Source organism: Salvelinus alpinus, chromosome 30 (genome assembly GCF_045679555.1).
Source record: "Salvelinus alpinus chromosome 30, SLU_Salpinus.1, whole genome shotgun sequence".
NCBI classification, from domain to species: domain Eukaryota; kingdom Metazoa; phylum Chordata; class Actinopteri; order Salmoniformes; family Salmonidae; genus Salvelinus; species Salvelinus alpinus.
This window is the reverse complement of record NC_092115.1, coordinates 38,814,599-38,832,496: the sequence shown is the minus strand read 5'-3', so window position 1 is coordinate 38,832,496 and position 17,898 is coordinate 38,814,599. Positions and strand designations below refer to the sequence as shown.

The window sequence follows — 17,898 nt, the reverse complement described above, 5'->3', positions numbered from 1 at the left end:
TCCACTCTCACCTCCCTCTGCTATTTGACTGCACCTCGTGTTCCCGTCCACTCTCACCTCCCTCTGCTATTTGACTGCACCTCGTGTTCCCGTCCACTCTCACCTCCCTCTGCTATTTGACTGCACCTCGTGTTCCCGTCCACTCTCACCTCCCTCTGCGTTTCCCAACAGGAGTACTCCAAGCTGAACTATCTGGACGTGATAGTGAAAGCCTCTCTCAGAGTGGACGGCGCTGCTAAAAACATGGTCCTGAGGAACGCTGAGACACAGGTACTTGACCAGTTTCACATTTCGAACACAAAAAAACCCCCACATTTCCCCTGTCTTTTGCCTTTCCGTTGACGTTGTCTTTTCTCAGGTGAGAGTGACGGTGTTCCCAGAGCGTCGTGCGGCTCAGTACGGAGGACTCCCATGGTGGATCATCCTGGTAGCCATCTTGTTAGGGCTGCTGCTGCTCGGCCTGCTGGTCTTCCTGCTGTGGAAGGTAAGACTAGAAGAGCACGGATAAATGTCACTGTTCACAGTATATACAGTATGAATACACACACACACACACACACACACACACACACACACACACACACACACACACACACACACACACACACACACACACACACACACACACACACACACACACACACACACACACACACACACACACACACACACACACACTAATGCAATTGCTTCTCTTCAGTGTGGTTTCTTCGGGAAAAAGAAAGAGGATGTGCCCCCCTCTGACAAAGAGAGATTGACGTCTTCTGACGCGTAAAGAGGGAGAGACGCTGTCTCTGGGGTAAACGCATCTATACCCACCTATACATGCCCGGGGTCACAGAGGATGGACGGACACAGTGGCAGACTAACTATCGCTGAAGGGGGGGAAACGCTTTCGCTAATGAACAAGCAGTAAAGGGGCTCAGAGCTACGAAATCAAATGCAATGGCTATGACGAGGGAACGGATGGGATGTTAAAGAGCTCAGCTGACAGGTTGCTGTAGAAAAGCACTTCTAGTTTCTGCTTGGAATTGTCCTTCTTTCTAGCTGTTGTTGAGTTACGGACGGTTTACATGCATGGCCATGTGGGATGAATGCTTACTTTGGTTGAAAAATCATTATGCCATGTATATGAACTGTTCTCCTATCGCTCCAAAGACCTTCTGGGTTGGTTCTTGCGGTCTTCATCTCTCTCTGTCTCTGGTTTCTGCTTCTGTGGTCGCCATTGGAACTTCAAGCACTTCCTGTCTGATGGCTCTGAAGTGGTTCTCTCTCAGCCTGGTTTATAGGGGCGTTGCTACATTACAGCTTTCTGCATGTAGGACCACCGATGGCTCTGTATCGCCTCCTACTGTTCAAGAGCCTCACTCACATCTCTGCCCTTAAAGGGATAGTACACCCCAAAATCAAACATTGTTTAGACTTTTCATAGTTTGATGTGAGGGTGAACTATCCCTTTCATGTTGTCGAGAGGCTCAAAACTGCTAGTTACTGATTTTCTATGTGCTGTTTTTTTGTTTGTTTGTTTGTTGCCGCCGACAGTGTGGGTTTTTCAGACGCTCCAAGTACGACGACAGCGTTCCCAGTTATAATGCGGTGCGGATACAGAAGGAGGAGAAAGACCAACTGGGAAGCCTGGAAAAGAAAGCCTGGATAACGAGCTGGAGTGAGAACGAGAGTTACTCTTAACAATGGTGGAACGCTGGAGCTCCTGTTCCCACAGACATTGATCTGACTTATTCCAAGGCCCCGCACCACAGTGTGGACACCAAAAAATGACTAAAATAAAAAAAAGGATTGTAGAAAAGCTTTATTTGTGTACTTTAAGGACAGACGGCGACGATACAGTACAACAGCAGGTTAGATACGGTGAAATAACACTTCATCAAATTGTCCCTTTTTGGGGATCAATTAAGTAGTACCTTGTCCGATTGAATTTTATCTCGATAGTGACATCCATGTTGATCACTGGACAGAAGGAGAAGATTTGTTCTTTAACATTCTGAGTGTTCTTTAACATTCTGGGTCAAGAATCCCGGCCGTCTCTTTCAAAGCTCTGGACGTTGTTTTGTAAATGTACACTTATGGAATAGGCTAGAGTGTTTTATATGTTTTGTATATTTTGAAGAATGTGTATTTATTGTATGAGGAGATTGTTACCTACAAAGTACTCCACTGGCCAAATCATTTTTCAGAATGAGTTTTTTCTTCTCCAAGATATGGAAGGATGGATGCCTCAAATCACAAATAATCTCAAAACCATTTGGGTGTAAGGACAGTTATACACATTTCTCATGTTTAACTGGGGCCATTTTTCATCAAGTTAAAGCAGGAGCTAAATTAACAGCTTTCCCATTCAATCTTTCTATATTATTTATATCCATGTACTAACGTCACCATCCATAACTGCTCAGAGAGAACGTTGTGAACTTTAAGTATTCGATTGTTGAGATGGACCAGTGAAGCAGAGTGAGTGAGTGGAGAAACTACATATTGTGGTTCTTCTAACCGGTCACGTTAAATCAGTGTTCATTTCAAGGAAGTGAAGAAATTATGCTTTTGTTTTGTTGTAGAAGTATTTAAACAGGGCCCATTCAATGCTTAACGTGGAGGATTTGTCCAGTGACAGCTGTTGACAATGTAAAGTAAAAGTGTGAAAAATTGCCATGATTTGCTAAATAAATGTTTTTACATCCTGTACAAAGTCACATCCATCTTTTTTCTTTTGTGCACTTTATTACATCATGGAAATGAAATGTAACCTAAATAACCTAACCTTAAAAATGCGGTCTTTACAGTCAGAAGTTAAGTCTAAGTTTGAAACATGATTTATTAATGCACGTAAAACATTCACAGCTTAAAATACAATATAGTGCTTAATGTCATCAACTGTACAACATGCATATAGAAACGTCTATACATAGCAACAACACACTTAAAATAAATAAAAAGTATATTTCACCAGTCGCGGTGAAGACTTACAGTAAGACACGTCTTTGCTGATAGAGAGACTATAATATAGACTAAAGCAGCTTGTCTGAAGACTGGAATGCATGAGATGAGCCTAATAGAAGTAGGACTTCTCAGATAAAAAGTTGTGATTGAAGATCGTTTTGGGGTTTAGGGGTCAGAGGTCAGAGTGCAGACTTCAGCAGAGTGACTCTGTTCTGACCTTTTTACCACCACATCTGTCCTCCCTTCCCGCCTTCTCCCTCATCTCCTTTCTTTCACTCTCCTTGCTCCTCTTCTCCCTTTCCTTGTCCTCTCTCTCCATTCCCTTCACTCTCTCCTTCTCTCTCTCCAGAGTCTTCCTCATCTCCTTCAGCCTTCTCTTCAGAGCAGCACGGTCACTCTGACTGCACACCCCCAGAGCCTAGAGAAAGAAAGAGGGGGAGGGAGACTTTAATTTATGTGAAACTATGGGCTGATCCTAATGGAATGAAATCATTAATCTAAGGGACGCGTCACAATACTCTTCACTAGCCCCCTTTCCTAGCTGGTCACTGATCAGGGAAGCCCAGTCAGTCCTTTCATTTATCAGAACACTGAAGACAGAAGGTGAGGAGACGATGATGTCTAACAGTATTAAGACAGCCCTCGACTCCCTGTAGAACAAACCTACTTTGAGTTTGTTGTTGTCCAGATTGAGGAGTTGCAGCCCATCCACACCGTTGGCTGTGAACTCGGCTGCATATTGGTCCATGCTAATGCCAATCAACCACAGACAGACCTGCTGATTGGTCCATTGGTCCAGGGGTCGGCTTTGCCATTGATTATTGTTACCAACTAGGACAGAGTCACCGTCCAGAGTCTACAGAGAGAGACAGATTGTTTTGAACTGTTTTGGGTTTGTGTCAAACTAACACCTTAATATTCCATCACATTCTGGGTCGTTCGGGGGGGGGAAATAAACCACAATCCAGCCATATGAGCCGAGGAGAAAATAATCAGGGAATGGTAGAAAACTAGAGCAGAAATCAGGTCAGAGAGAGAAGGGCAATAAGACAGAGAGAAGGGGAGAGAGGACGGAGTGAGAAATAGAGGGAGACCATGCGAGAGATGGAGAGACTCACCTCTGAGGAGGAGAAGGTGAGAGTTTGAGAGCGCCCAGAGAGAGACAGATCTGATAGCACCCCTGACAGGAGAGCAGAGCTGGTACTCCCTGCGTCTGCGACACTCAGTCTCTAGAATGAGCAAAGACATGTGTGACACACACACACACACACACACACAGTAAAGTGCACGCTTGCACACACAACCAACCGCACACAGTCAAGAGCGAGTACAGTACAAAATGAAAGGCCCCAGGTGAAATAAGCATGCAAAAATCATAAGCCACATACATTATTGAGTTGGACAAGTGCTTTGAGCCAAAATGAAATTTGAAGTCCAGGGTAGTCGGAGATGACAGGCCAGGTGTGCGAATGCGCACCTCCCCTCTCACCTGGCAGTCTCTACTGCCCCCGGTGGTCATGTAGGGTAGACTGCTGCTGGAGACCGACCTAAGCTTCTCTCTCTCCTTCTTCAGTCTCTCCCGCCCTCGCTCCCCGAACCAGGAGAAGGACAGGCAGGAGGGCATGGAAGTGACAGAGCCTGAGGGAGATACACCACTGCTGGAGTTATCTACCAGGTCACCACACGAACCCCTGGGGACAGAGAAAGACAACAGTCAAATAGAGGGACAGCAGAAACACTGGAAGAAGAAATGTAATGTGTGTGTAAATAGTATTGACTGGACCCCGTTTTCTCTGCTAGTTCCATAGTGTGTATACTATTTGTTTTACCTGTGGTCCAGGGACCTTCTCTCGTTCTTCTCCTTCTCACCCTTCCTCCCTCTGCTCAGAGACTTGCGGAGGCTGCTAGAGGGCAGAAGAACAGAGGTCAGAGGACAACGTGGAACTATTACCACATTTCGCATACATACACTACATGACCATAAGTATGTGGACACCTGCTCGTCGAACATCTCATTCCAAAATCATGGGCGTTAATATGGAGTTGGTACCCTCCTTTGCTGCTTATAACAGCCTCCACTCTTCTGGGAAGGATTTCCATTAGATATTGGAACATTACTGCGGGGACTGGCTTCCATTCAGCCACAAGAGCATTAGTGAGGTCAGGCACTGATTTTTGGGCGATTAGGCGAGGAAAGGCACTACTCTGTCCTCTAACCTCTCTGGCTCGCAGTCAGCGTTCCAATTCATCCCAAAGGTGTTCAATGGGGTTGAGGTCAGGGCTCTGTGCAGGCTAGTGAAGTTGTTTCACACAGATCGACAAACCATTTCTGTATGGACATTGCTTTGTGCACAGGCGTCCTGTTCTGTGAGCTTGTGTGGCCTACCACTTCGCGGCTGAGCCGTTGTTGCTCCTAGACATTTCGACTTCACAATAACAGCACTTACAGTTGACTGGGGCAACTCTGGCAGGGCAGAAATTTGACAAACTGACTTGTTGGAAAGGTGGCATCCTATGACGGTGCCACGTTGAAAGTCACGGAGGTCTTCAGTAAAGCTATTCTACTGCAAATGTTTGTCTATGGAGATTGCATGGCGGTGTGCTCGATTTTATACACCTGTCAGCAACGGGTGTGGCTGAAATAGCCGAATATACATACAAAAGTATCTTATCTGCTCAGAAGTGCCTAGGGGAAAGGGGTTAGGGGTTGGTTTGAGAATGAGCTTGCTGTACACCAAATCAAATTTTATTTGTCACATGCAGATGTTAATGCGAGTGTAGCGAAATGCTTGTGCTTCTAGTTCCCGACAATGCAGTAATAACCAACGAGTAATCTAACCTAACAATTTCACAACAGCTACCTTATACACACACAAGTGTAAAGGGATGAAGAATATGTACATAAAGATATATGAATGAGTGATGGTACAGAACGGCATAGGCAAGACGCAGTAGATGGTATCGAGTACAGTATATACATATGAGATGAGTAATGTAGGGTATGTAAACATGTAAACATACAACTACACAAGGATCTGGTGAGCAACCTACCTGAAGTCAGGGAATCTTCTCTTTGATTTGTGTATGGTAGAGGAGCTGTCCTCTTTAGAGGGAGACTGGCCTGGCTGGGGGGTGAGAAGAGAGGATGGGGGATGGGACTGGGGTGTGAGGGCAGACAGAGAGGTGGTGCTGGAGTGGACAAGGTCACCTCCTGCCGAGAATGAACGTCCCGCCTCTCGGGGTGTGCTCGCAGTCAGAGATTGGCTCTTCCCGTCACAGGCCTGAATCTGGTCTTCCTCACCCTACAGGGAGTGATAGAACATTCCGTGTGTCAATGGAGTGTGTGTGTGTGTGTGTGTGTGTGTGTGTGTGTGTGTGTGTGTGTGTGTGTGTGTGTGTGTGTGTGTGTGTGTGTGTGTGTGTGTGTGATATATATATATATATGTCTGACCGGTCTCCTGAAGGACTCTCTGAGTTTGTCTCGTGAGGGAGGGTGTCTCTTGGTTTTCTGGGCGAGCTGTGCTCTGGCCCTGTGAGCGCTGGTGTCCAACCGCCCCGTCTCAGGCACCGCAATGCTCCAGTCTGCACCTGATAAAAACACAGTCTGAGAGGCTCAATACACAAAGATACACACATGCTCGCACACACAGACACATGCTACCTGAGGGGCAGTGTCTTACTTGAGGTAAATGAGGTGTCCAGCGATTGGTTGTCGATCTCAGGGACCGCCTCCCCTCGCTCCAGGGGACCTATCTGAACAGAGGAAAAGAAAAACACTTCTCACTCAGGTAGTAGATGTACACAACAGTTTACATTATCTCCTCCAGTATCACCTGTCTCTGTAGTCTATCCACAGTATCTCTGTGCCTCCTCTCGGTCTCCTCCATCTCTCGCCGCAGCTCCTCCTCTCTCCTCTCACTCTCCTTCTCTCTGCACAGGGACAGAAGGACCATCAGACACAGAGAAATATACTTTCTAAACAGGCAGTGAAAGTTCCTAATTGGCTCACAGGGGCATTTTCACTGTTGACTATATTACCCAGAGCTCACCTGTGTTGGAATTCCCTCAGCAGTCTCTTGGCCTTGCTGTATTTGACCTCTAGGCTGTCGAATTGGCTCTGAGTGTCAGCCAATCGCTGGTTCACAATCCTGCACAGAGCCTGGGCCTCCTGCCAGTACCTAGAAGAACAATCACATTCTTCCTCATCACAATCATCATGTTCATCATAATTAGCATTTATATCACCGCCGTCATCATTTTCCATCACCATCACACTAAATGAGTGACTGGTAGATCAGTGTAATTGATGATTACTTCTCTAGTTGGTCAGCCTTCTCCTCTCCACCCTGGACACTCTGCTCCAGTTCATCCTGACGACTCTCCCACAAGGCCCGCTGCTCCTCACAAACCCTCAGCTGGAGGACAAACAGGTGGGTAACCAGTTCCCTAGCCCCATACCATGAGCCTCCCATTCATCTAGCCCTCATCCCTAGACAGTAGACACTCCCCTTAGACACATCCCCTACCCACTCTACTAAGCACCCAGAAAAAACAATCCACTTCAGCCCAGTTCCAATACCTTGAAGATGCAGCCTTCCTTTTTCCTAAATCATCACTAAATCCAAACAATTGCACAGGTAAAAAAGTAGGGGCCTACATTAGATCGCTTTATTAACCGATGCTGTCATGTCAGATCCGATCAGTGAAAACACAGGGAAGAAGGACAAGAAGAATGTCTATTTTCAAGGTTATTGGAACATGGCGTCTGTACTAATAACTCAGACTGTAGACAGGGACGTCTCATAGAGAGCTAAATGAGTATGTTCTGAGAGGGAGGAGTGTGTGTGTGTGTGTGTGTGTGTGTGTGTTAGCATGCGTTTGGACAGTCTTGTCAGTGTGACCTACCTTCTCCTGGGCTAGGCAGAGTTGGTCTGATCTGGTCCTGAGCTTTAATTGGAGCTGAAGCGAGACCAGTACACACTTGAAAACACTTCGCACAACACAATGCAACTTAATAACACTATTCGATCCCCTCACATCTCTAGACACTAGCATCTGTTCTGGGACCAGGAACGTAATGCCTTCTGAGGGGTTAACAGAGTACGTTTTCACCAGAGTGCGCGCACATACACACAAAATACTGGACTTCAACACATCTGACTGACACACCTGTTTGTATTTAAGGCAGAGCTGGGCTGAGTCCAGGCTGGTTAGGTCTTCCTCTTCCTCCTCTTCGTCCTCTGTAAGGAGATCTTCCTCTCTCTCATCCACTGTGCTCAGCCCCAGAGCACCATCATCACCTCCATTTAGCAACTGAGATGCATAAAACACCCACACACAGGTACAACCAATAAGGAATGCTTATGTACAGTGCCTTCAGAAAGTGTTCAAACCCCTGGACTTTTCCCACATTTTGTTGTGTTACAGCCTGAATTTTATTTTTATTTATTTATTTTTTTCTTCTTTTTTTTTATTTTATCCCCTTTTCTCCCCAATTTTTGTGGTATCCAATCGCTAGTAATTACTATCTTGTCTCATCGCTACAACTCCCGTACGGGCTCGGGAGAGACGAAGGTCGAAAGTCATGCGTCCTCCGAAGCACAACCCAACCTAGCCGCACTGCTTCTTAACACAGCGCGCCTCCAACCCGGAAGCCAGCCGCACCAATGTGTCGGAGGAAACACCGTGCACCCGCCCCCTCGGTTAGCGCGCACTGCGCCCGGCCCGCCACAGGAGTCGCTGGAGCGCGATGAGACAAGGATATCCCTACCGGCCAAACCCTCCCTAACCCGGACGACGCTAAGCCAATTGTGCGTCGCCCCACGGACCTCCCGGTCGCGGCCGGCTGCGACAGAGCCTGGGCGCGAACCCAGACTCTGGTGGCGCAGCATAGCACTGCGATGCAGTGCTCTAGACCACTGCGCCACCCGGGAGGCCGAGCCTGAATTTTAAATGGATTAAATTGAGATGTCGTGTCACTGGCCTACACAAAATACCCCATAATGTCAAAGTGGAATTATGTTTAATTTTAAAAAAATGTAATTGCAAATGAAACTCTGAAATGTCGTGAGTCAATATGTAATCAATCCCTTTGTCATGGCAAGCCTAAATAAGTTCAGGAGTAAAAATGAGCTTAATAAGTCACATAAGTTGCATGGACTCACTCTGTGTGCAATAATAGTGTTTAACATAATTTTCTAATGACTACCTCATCTCTGTACCCCACACAATTATCTGTTAGGTCCCTTAGTCGAGCAGTGAATTTCAAACACATTCAACCACAAAGTGTTCGCTGCTCTGGCACCCCAATGGTGGGACAAACTCCCTCACGACGCCAGGTCAGCGGAGTCAATCACCACCTTCCGGAGACACCTGAAACCCCACCTCTTTAAGGAATACCTAGGATAGGATAAAGTAATCCTTCTAACCCCCCCCCCCCCCCCTTAAAAAAGTTAGATGCACTATTGTAAAGTGGTTGTTCCACTGGATATCATAAGGTGAATGCACCAATTTGTAAGTCGCTCTGGATAAGAGCGTCTGCTAAATGACTTAAATGTAAATGTAAGTACAGCGAGGTTTTCCAATGCCTCAAAGAAGGGTACCTATTTGTAGATATTTTTTTTTTACCTATATCCCTTTGAGCATGGTGAAGTTATGAATTACACTTTGACTGGTGTATCAATACACCCAGTCACTACAAAGATACAGGCGTCCATCCTAACTCAGCTGCCAGAGAGGAAGGAAACCACTCAGGGATTTCACCATGAGGCCAACGGTGACATTAAAACAGTTACAGAGTTTAATGGCTGTCATAGGAGAAAATGGAGGATGGAACAACAGCATTGTAAATTACTCAAAAATACTAAGCTAAATGACAGAGTGAAAAGAAGGATGCCTGTACAGATTTTTTTCTTCCAAAACATGCATCCTGTTTTCAATAAGACACTAAAGAAAAAAAACACAAAGCATTATGTTTGGGGCAAATCCAACACAACACTGAATACCACTCGTCATATTTTCAAGCATGGTGGTGACTGCATCATGTTATGGGTATGCTTGTCATCGGCAAGGACTAGCGAGTTTTGTTGGATAAAAATAAACAAAATCATAAAAGAAAACTTGGTTCAGTCTGCTTCCAACAGACACTGGGAGACAAATTCACCTTTCAGCAGGACAATAACCCAAAAGACCAAATATACCAAAAGGCCAAATATACACTGGAGTTGCTTACCAATGTTCTAGTGTTCTAGTTAATGTTGACTTAAATTGTCTGTCTAGCAAAACAGCTGAACATTTCTGTCTAGCAATGATCAATAACCAACTTGACAGAGCTTGAAGAATTTAAGAATAATGTGCAAATATTGTACAACCCAGGTGTGCAAAGCTCTTAGAGACTTACCCAGAAAGATTCACAGCTGTAATCGCTGCCAAAGTTGATTCTAACATGTATCGACATAGGGGGTTGGATACATATCTAATCAAGATGTACACTACATGACCAAAAGAATATGGACACTTGCACGTCGAAAATCTCATTCCAAAATCATGGGCATTAATATGGAGTTGGTCCCCCCTTTGCTGTTATAACAGCCTCCACTCTTCTGGGAAGTCTTTCCACAAAAGCATTAGTGAGGTCGGGTACTGATGTTGGGCGTTTAGGCCTGGCTCAATGGGGTTGAGCTCAGGGCTCTGTGCAGGCCAGTCAAGTTCTTCCACACCAATTGACAAACCATTTCTGTATGGACCTCACTTTGTGCATGGGGGCATTGTCATGCTGAAACAGGAAAGGGCTTTCCCCAAACTGTTGCCACAAAGTTGGAAGCACAGAATCATCTAGAATGTCAATGTATGCTGTAGCGTTAAGATTTCCCTTCACTGGAACTTAGGGGCCTTGGCCGAACCCTGAAACTTGACAAACTGACTTGTTGGAAAGGTGGCATCCTATGTTGGTGCCACATTGAAAGTCACTAAGCTGTTCAGTAAGGACATTCTACTACCAATGTTTGTCTATGGAGATTTCTTGGCTGTGTGCTCGGTTTTATACACCTGTCAGCAATGGGTGTGGCTGTGATAGCCGAATCCACTAATTTGACGGGGTGTCCACATACTTTTGTATATATAGTGTATTTAGTGTTTTGTGTAGATCACTGACAAAAAAAACGACAATTAAATCCATTTGAATCCCACTTTGTAACAACAAAATGTGGAAAAGTAAAGGGGTGTGGATACTTTCTGAAGGCATGGTATACAGTCTCACACCTACCTCCACTGTAGGTGGTCTCTTGTCCTGCTCCAGACTCTGAGTGATCAGACGAGCCACCTCACTCTCCTCCCCCTGCTTCTCCCGGCCTATCAAAAACCTGCAGTGAGAGACAATGACAAATCCTCAGCCTGTGTAAAGTGGTACAACAAATTGGCATAGAAAGCATATGTGTATGTGTGTGTGTGTGTGTATTTGTATATATATACCTGACAGTGCCAATGGTTTTCTTCAGCATAGTGGCAGCAAACAGCTGTGTGACTCCGACCAGACTGACCCCATCCACCTCCACTATCTGGTCATTCACCTGGATACTGACACACACACAGAGATATACACAGATCTAGGATCGGCTTACAGTATTACACTCGCATCTTACCATTAGAAAGGCATCGTTAACCTTAGATCAGATTCTCACCGTCCATCCTGTTGTGTAGCTCCGTTCTCTGTGACGGTCTTAACGAAGATGCCCAGCTTCTCCAGACCCTGGTCAGCCCCTACCCCCATCCCTATTATACTGATACCCAAACCCTCATCTCCTATAGACAAAAAGAGTAGGTGTAAAAACAAAAGGAGAGAGAGAGAGAGAGATGGGCTGATAAAGGGTGTGAGCGAGGAGAGAGGAATATAAAAAGGAATGGAAGAGGTAAAGGATAGAGGGAGAGAGAGATAGCCGAGGAGAGAGGGGACCAACCTTTCTCTATCTGGACAGGGAAGAGGTCCATCTTGTCCACTCTCTTCTCCAGTTCATATTCAGCAGAGGCAGACACAGGGTCAATGTCATCGTTACGCCTGTCATAGTCCGCATTAGAGTAGGTAAGGAACATCTGAGAGTACACACACACACATATCTTTCATAGTCAAGTTTAGTGTGTGTGTGTGTGTGTGTGTGTGTGTGTGTGTGTGTATGCCAGTCTTTGGTTTTCTGGGTCCCCCAGATTGTCTACCCGCTCTCTGCCAGCTGGACCTATTGATGCCACACCATAGTGTTTATGTTGTCAGATCCTCCAATATGACTGGGGTGTGAGATGGAAACACAAGCTGTAGCAGACGCTTAGTCTTAACACGCTAAGCTTTACACACACACACACACAATGCTGAGTCATTGCAAATCCATGTACTGCAGTTCAATCTCAGAGGCAGGGAATGTCTTAGACAAAATGGTCCTCAAAACAGTTATGGGACTTCATTTGCCAGTAATTAAATCCTAAATACGCACTGACCTGGTGAAATGTGTGCCAACAGTGGCATACTCAGTAAGGCTCTCAGAAGACTTGGCAGCTACAGGGCCTGAGATGTCTGGGAGATTTTAGATCCTGACTGGAATCCCTCACACTGAAAATACTAATGTGGAGTCACATACAGTAGGGTAGTTGGATGTTCTATACTGTATTCGAATCATGGCTCATCCTATACAACTACTGCTGTACACACCTTTTCTATTCATAAACACCATTTTTATATACAGTACCAGTCAAAAGTTTGGACACACCTACTCATTAAAGGGTTTTTCTTTATTTTTACTATTTTCTACATTGTAGAATAATAGTGAAGACATCAACACTATGATATAACACATATGGAATCATGTAGTAACCAAAAAAAGTTTAATATATATATAAAAAAATGATTCTTCAAAGTATGCACCCTTTGCACTCTCTTGCGACAAGCTTTTCACACCTGTATTTGGGGAGTTTCTCCCATTCTTCTCTGCAGATCCTCTCAACTTTGTCAGGTTGGATGGAGAGCGTCACTGCACAGCTATTTTCAGGTCTTTCCAGAGATGTTCGATAGTGGTCAAGTCCGGGCTCTGACTGGGTCACTCAAGGACATTCAGAGACTTGTCCCAAGCCACTCCTACGTTGTCTTGGCTGTGTGCTTAGGGTCGTTGTCCTGTTGGAAGGTGAACCTTCGCCACAGTCTGAGGTCCTGAGCGCTCAGGATTCAGGCCAAAGAGTTGGTAGAACAGAGAATGGTTGAAATCAGACAAGAGAATCTTGTTTCTCATGGTCTGAATTCTTTAGGTACCTTTAGGCAAACTCCAAGCGGGATTTCATGTGCCTTTTACTGAGGAGTGGCTTCCATTTGGCAACTACTATAAAGGCCTGATTGGTGGAGTGCTGCAGAGATCCATCTCCACAGAGGAATTCTGGAGCTCTGTCAGAGGGACCATTGGGTTCTTGGTCATCTCCCTCACCAAGGCCCTTCTCCATCGATTGCTCAGTTTGGCCTGGCGGCCAGCTCTTGGTGGTTCCAAACATCTTCCATTTATGAAGATTCACTGTGTTCTTGGGGACCTTCAACTCTGCAGACATTTTTTGGTACCCTTCCCCAGATCTTAGCCTTGACACAATCCTGTCTCGGAGCTCTACGGACAGTCCCTTCGACCTCATGGCTTGGTTTTTCAATAATTTTTTATACATTTGCAAACATTTCTGAAAACCTGTTTTCCCCTTGACTTTTTCCACATTTTGTTACGTTACAGCCTCATCCTAAAATTAAATCATTTCCCCCCTAATCAATCTACACACAATACCCCATAATGACAAAGCAAAAAGTTTTTGGGGTTAATTTTTTTGCAAATGTATTAATAAAAAACAGAAATACCTTATTTGCATAAGTATTCAAACCATGACACTCTAAATTGATCTCAGGTGCATCCTGTTTCCATTGATCATGTTTCTACAACTCAATTGATTGGACATGATTTGGATAGGCAAACACCTGTCTATATAAAAGGTCCCACAGTTGACAATGCATGGCAGAGCAAAAACCAAGCCATGAGATCAAAGGAACTGTCCGTAGAGCTCCGAGACAAGATTGTGTCGAGGCACAAATCTGGGGAAGGGTACCAAAACATTTCTTCAGCATTCAAGGTCCCCAAGGACTGGGAGACTAGTCAGGATCGATGCAAAGATGAACGGAGCAAAGTACAGAGAGATCCTTGATGAAAACCTGCTCCATAGCGCTCAGGACCTCAGACTGGGGGGCGAAGGTTCACCTTCGAACAGGACTTTGATCTTAAGCACACAGCCATGACAATGCAGGATTGGCTTTGAGACAAGTCTCTGAATGTCCTTGAGTGGCCCAGCCAGAGCCCGAACTTGAACCCAATCTAACATCTCTGGAGAGACCTGAAATGTGCAGCAATGTTCCCCATACAACCTGACAGAGCTTGGGAGGATCTGCAGAGAGGAATGGGAGAAACTTCCCAAATACAGGTGTGCCAAGCTTGTAGCGTCATACTTAAGAAGACTCGGGGCTGTAATTGCTGCCAAAGGTGCTTCAACAAAGTACTGAGTAAAAGTTGCAAAAAAGTTGCAAAAGTAAAGTTGCAAAATTCTGAAAACCTGTTTTTAATGGGGGTATTGTGTGTAGATAAATGAGGGAAACAACTATTTAATCAACTTTAGAATAAAGCTGTAACGTAATAAAATGTGGGAAAAGTCGAGAGATCTGAATTCTTCCCGAATGCACTGCATTTCTTAATTTCTTTCTTTTTAGATTATGTGTGTAATGTTTTGTATTGCTACAGTAGGTATTATTACTGCACTGTTGGAGGGAGAAACACAAGCATTTAGCTGCCCCTGTGATAACATCTGCAAATCTGTGTACACAACCAATAAACGTCGACTTGCTCTTACATCACAGCTGTTCTGAACTGAATACATGACGGAGCATGAATTCTTGCCTGTGTCTCCTCAACCTGATGGGTTATAAATATGACTGTAGGGTTCAAATTATTCTCCATCTATTCATAAACCCTTCACTCTTCAGCGATTCTACCCATGCTTTTCATTTTACCACAACTAAGGGATTGAGCCATACTTACTCTCCGAATCAAAATCGGGTACCTCTTTATCAAACCCAATTGGGTGAGTGAGTTTTTGTGTGTTCTTCTAACAATGCGATTGGGTGTGGCGTGGGTGGGGTGGGGGGGGGGGGTTACCTTGATTGGTGCTGTAGAGAATTTGACCTTCCTTGTCTTAGCAGAATCCTCATTATCCTCATGAGGAAGACCGGGAATCTCTTCATATTCGGTAGAGAGCTGCTCCTCTGGATCTGGGGTCAGACATCTTGTGGAGTCCCATTCCCCATCTTTCGCGAAGGCCTCGTTCTCAATCCCAAGGATGATGGCAGATCCATTCTTCTCCTCTCCTCTCTCGGCGCACCCTCTCCCTTCGTCCTCATCCTTCACCCCCACTCTCCATCTGCACTTCCTCTCTTCTTCCTCTCGCACTTCCTCCTTTACCCTGACGTCTATCCCTCTATCCTCTCTTACCTCTAATCCGGCCTCCTCGTTCCCTTCCTCCTCTCTGCTCTCATTACACATGCTTCCTCTAGCCTCAACGTTCTCCTGCTCTCCTGCCTCATCTCTTTCTTCCGTCCCTACCTTCTCGTTATCCATCTCACTCTTTCCTGTCGTCCCCTCTTCTCTAAACTGTCTGCTTTCTCCCGCCAGTTGCCCCTCCCTCCATTCTGTCTCCTGCTGGTACATGTCTCTCCCCGATTCCTTCTCTCTCACCTCAGAACTGTCAGGGAATCCCTCCACACACTCTCTTAACGAGGGTTCAACCATTCTGGGTTCTACTGTTCCCTGTTCCACCATTTTAGGTTGCACTGTAGGTTCAACCATTCTCTGTTCTACCATTCTAGGTTCCACTCTGGATTCTTCAAACACATCATCTACCAGGTTAAACACGTTATCCACCAGGTTATTCACATTGCTCTCCTCCCTCTTGCTTTCCTCCTCTTTCTTCATGGTCTCCTCTTCTTTCTTTAAGGTGTCCTCATCCTCCTCCCCCTCGTTCCCTTCGCTCTCAGACGACTCGTTCTTCACCTCCACTAGCTCCGCCCTCACAGTCCTAGCCCCTGACCCCTCTGTGGGGGTCAAAGGGTCACCAAGGGTCATGTAAAGATCATTAGGGTCATTCCCCTCAGACAAAGTCCTGTTGTCAGCATTAGGACTACTAGGGCCATAGAAGTCAGTCTGGTCAGAACAGGGGGAGACTGGGGTGAGAGGACTAGGGGAGTCATAAGAATGGGATGGAGGCTGAGAGTGGGGGGTGCTGGGTGCTGGGCTAGGTGGGTTGAATACATGGGAGCACACAGCGTCCTCACACACACTCCCATCTAACACAATTCCACCACACACACTGCTGCTGTCTGAGGGGTCAGCCGTAGGACTTGGGCCATCAGGGGAAAAAGACTCACTGGAGTGACCATTAACTGGGTGAATGTGTGTAGACAAGCTGGTGTCCAGTGATGAAGTGTGGAGTTCTACGTCGGATAGAGAAATGTGTGTGTGTACGTTGATGGGTTTTCTGTCCTCCCTCTCTTTCCTCCTCTCCCCCTCTCCTTCGCTTTCTGACGTGGATGTCAGCTCCTCTCTTTCTGACCTGCTCCTTGCTCTCCCCATGCCCCCGTCCTCCCCCCTCCCATCCACAGACCACCTGCTATCTCTGCCAGGGCTGACCTTTAAACTTTCACCCCCGCTGACCGTCTCAAACAGCTTCCGGGTCACAGAGAACTTTTGAGCTAGAGCCGCTCTGTCTATCTCTATCTCCTCAGCCTTGGACGGTTTATCTAGCATAGATGATTCTACACTGGACATGCTGGTCACACTGCTCCGGACAGAGCTGTAGCTGAGAGGGCATTTGGGTAGGGCCTGAGACAAGGGGTGGAGGAGGTGCTGTTGGCTGTCCATCTGGAGGAAGATGTTGTCTCTGATCTTGGTCCCTCTAGGACTGAGGGTCCTACCCCTAGAACACTCACCAGGGCCACTGGCACTGCTGGTCCTGGTGTGAGGGACTGCCATGGGGCCAGGTGAAGGGATAGAGAGGCCCAGGGAAGTAGGTCTAGGCCTGGCCACAGTGTCCAAGGAGTAGTTGATGGAGTGGAAGTCAGACTTGTAGGCGTTCCTGTGGGGGGAGGCGCTCCGGCCTTTATTGTTTGTCCGCATCATCTGGGCCTGGAGGCTGGTGGAGAGGTATGAAGCTCAATGAAGGAGTCAAGTTTGCATGTCTCCCTTATTAGATAGGGTTAGAAGGTACCGCTCTGTTTCCAAACAAGCTTTAGGACTCCGTCCACTGTCTACAGAAAAACACACTAGGAGAGAGACATGAGTCACTTAACAGAGGAAATTACAATCATGGAATGGCAGTGGTGCTTTTGGCCTAAAAGTGCAGGGGAAAAAATCTGTATTTCACATCAAATTATAATTTAATGTTTGTTTTTCATAGTCTACTTCCAACTAGGCCTACCTACTAATAATATTGTTCACCAGACACTTCTGCCCATGCGCAATTAGCCTGGGGAAGAGGTTAACTACTTACTAACTAACAATCAAAACAAAACAAAGTAATAAAACGACAATTAGCCTACAGTAGGGTGCTGTTTGTTAACTTCAATCTTATAACCCGAAAATAATATAGTTCTATTGGTTCTTACCTGTTTGCAAAGCTGAAATACAACTACAACGCATTCAAAAGCAGGTCAATTTGATTCATATCGCTATTCAAGTTGAACAGCATTTATATGAACCAGTATTATCCCTGCGTCCACGGATTTACAAACTCTGATTGAATTGTCCACGGTTCATTGTAGAAATGCCAAACTTTGCAAATCCCCACACCTTGCGCCGACAACGCGCGCGCCCTTCACTTACCACCTGGCGCGCTGCC

At 45.9% G+C, this 17,898-nt stretch overlaps 2 protein-coding genes across 4 annotated transcripts in view; one reads left to right on the top strand and one right to left on the bottom strand.

Annotated features, from left to right (window-relative positions):
* The window catches only part of LOC139560074 (integrin alpha-6-like), a 19,489-nt gene extending 16,781 nt beyond the window's left edge, over positions 1 to 2,708 (top strand). The window contains exons 22-25 of one of the 2 annotated variants that reach the window (XM_071376565.1): positions 172 to 270; positions 359 to 484; positions 701 to 799; positions 1,543 to 2,708. In XM_071376565.1, the coding sequence (XP_071232666.1) occupies positions 172 to 270; positions 359 to 484; positions 701 to 775 (300 nt within the window). In that variant the 3' untranslated portion in view covers positions 776 to 799; positions 1,543 to 2,708. The remainder of the gene's footprint in view (positions 1 to 171; positions 271 to 358; positions 485 to 700; positions 800 to 1,542) is intronic. The other variant, XM_071376564.1, reaches the window with a different exon arrangement.
* Positions 2,353 to 17,898, bottom strand: LOC139560071 (neurabin-1-like). Of its 2 annotated transcripts, none has more exons than XM_071376562.1 (19): positions 17,666 to 17,898; positions 15,165 to 17,323; positions 11,910 to 12,042; positions 11,634 to 11,754; positions 11,425 to 11,529; positions 11,219 to 11,315; positions 8,125 to 8,268; positions 7,861 to 7,914; positions 7,270 to 7,370; positions 7,005 to 7,133; positions 6,789 to 6,885; positions 6,636 to 6,708; positions 6,407 to 6,543; positions 6,007 to 6,257; positions 4,785 to 4,859; positions 4,445 to 4,646; positions 4,074 to 4,184; positions 3,623 to 3,811; positions 2,353 to 3,373 (listed from the first exon to the last, which is right to left on the bottom strand). In XM_071376562.1, the coding sequence occupies exons 2-19, from the start codon at positions 17,178 to 17,180 to the stop codon at positions 3,149 to 3,151; spliced, it is 4,260 nt and encodes a 1,419-aa protein (XP_071232663.1). In that variant the 5' UTR covers positions 17,181 to 17,323; positions 17,666 to 17,898; the 3' UTR covers positions 2,353 to 3,148. The 2 variants fall into 2 exon arrangements, with proteins under 2 accessions (XP_071232663.1, XP_071232664.1); XM_071376563.1 differs by having other exon boundaries at positions 4,785 to 4,856.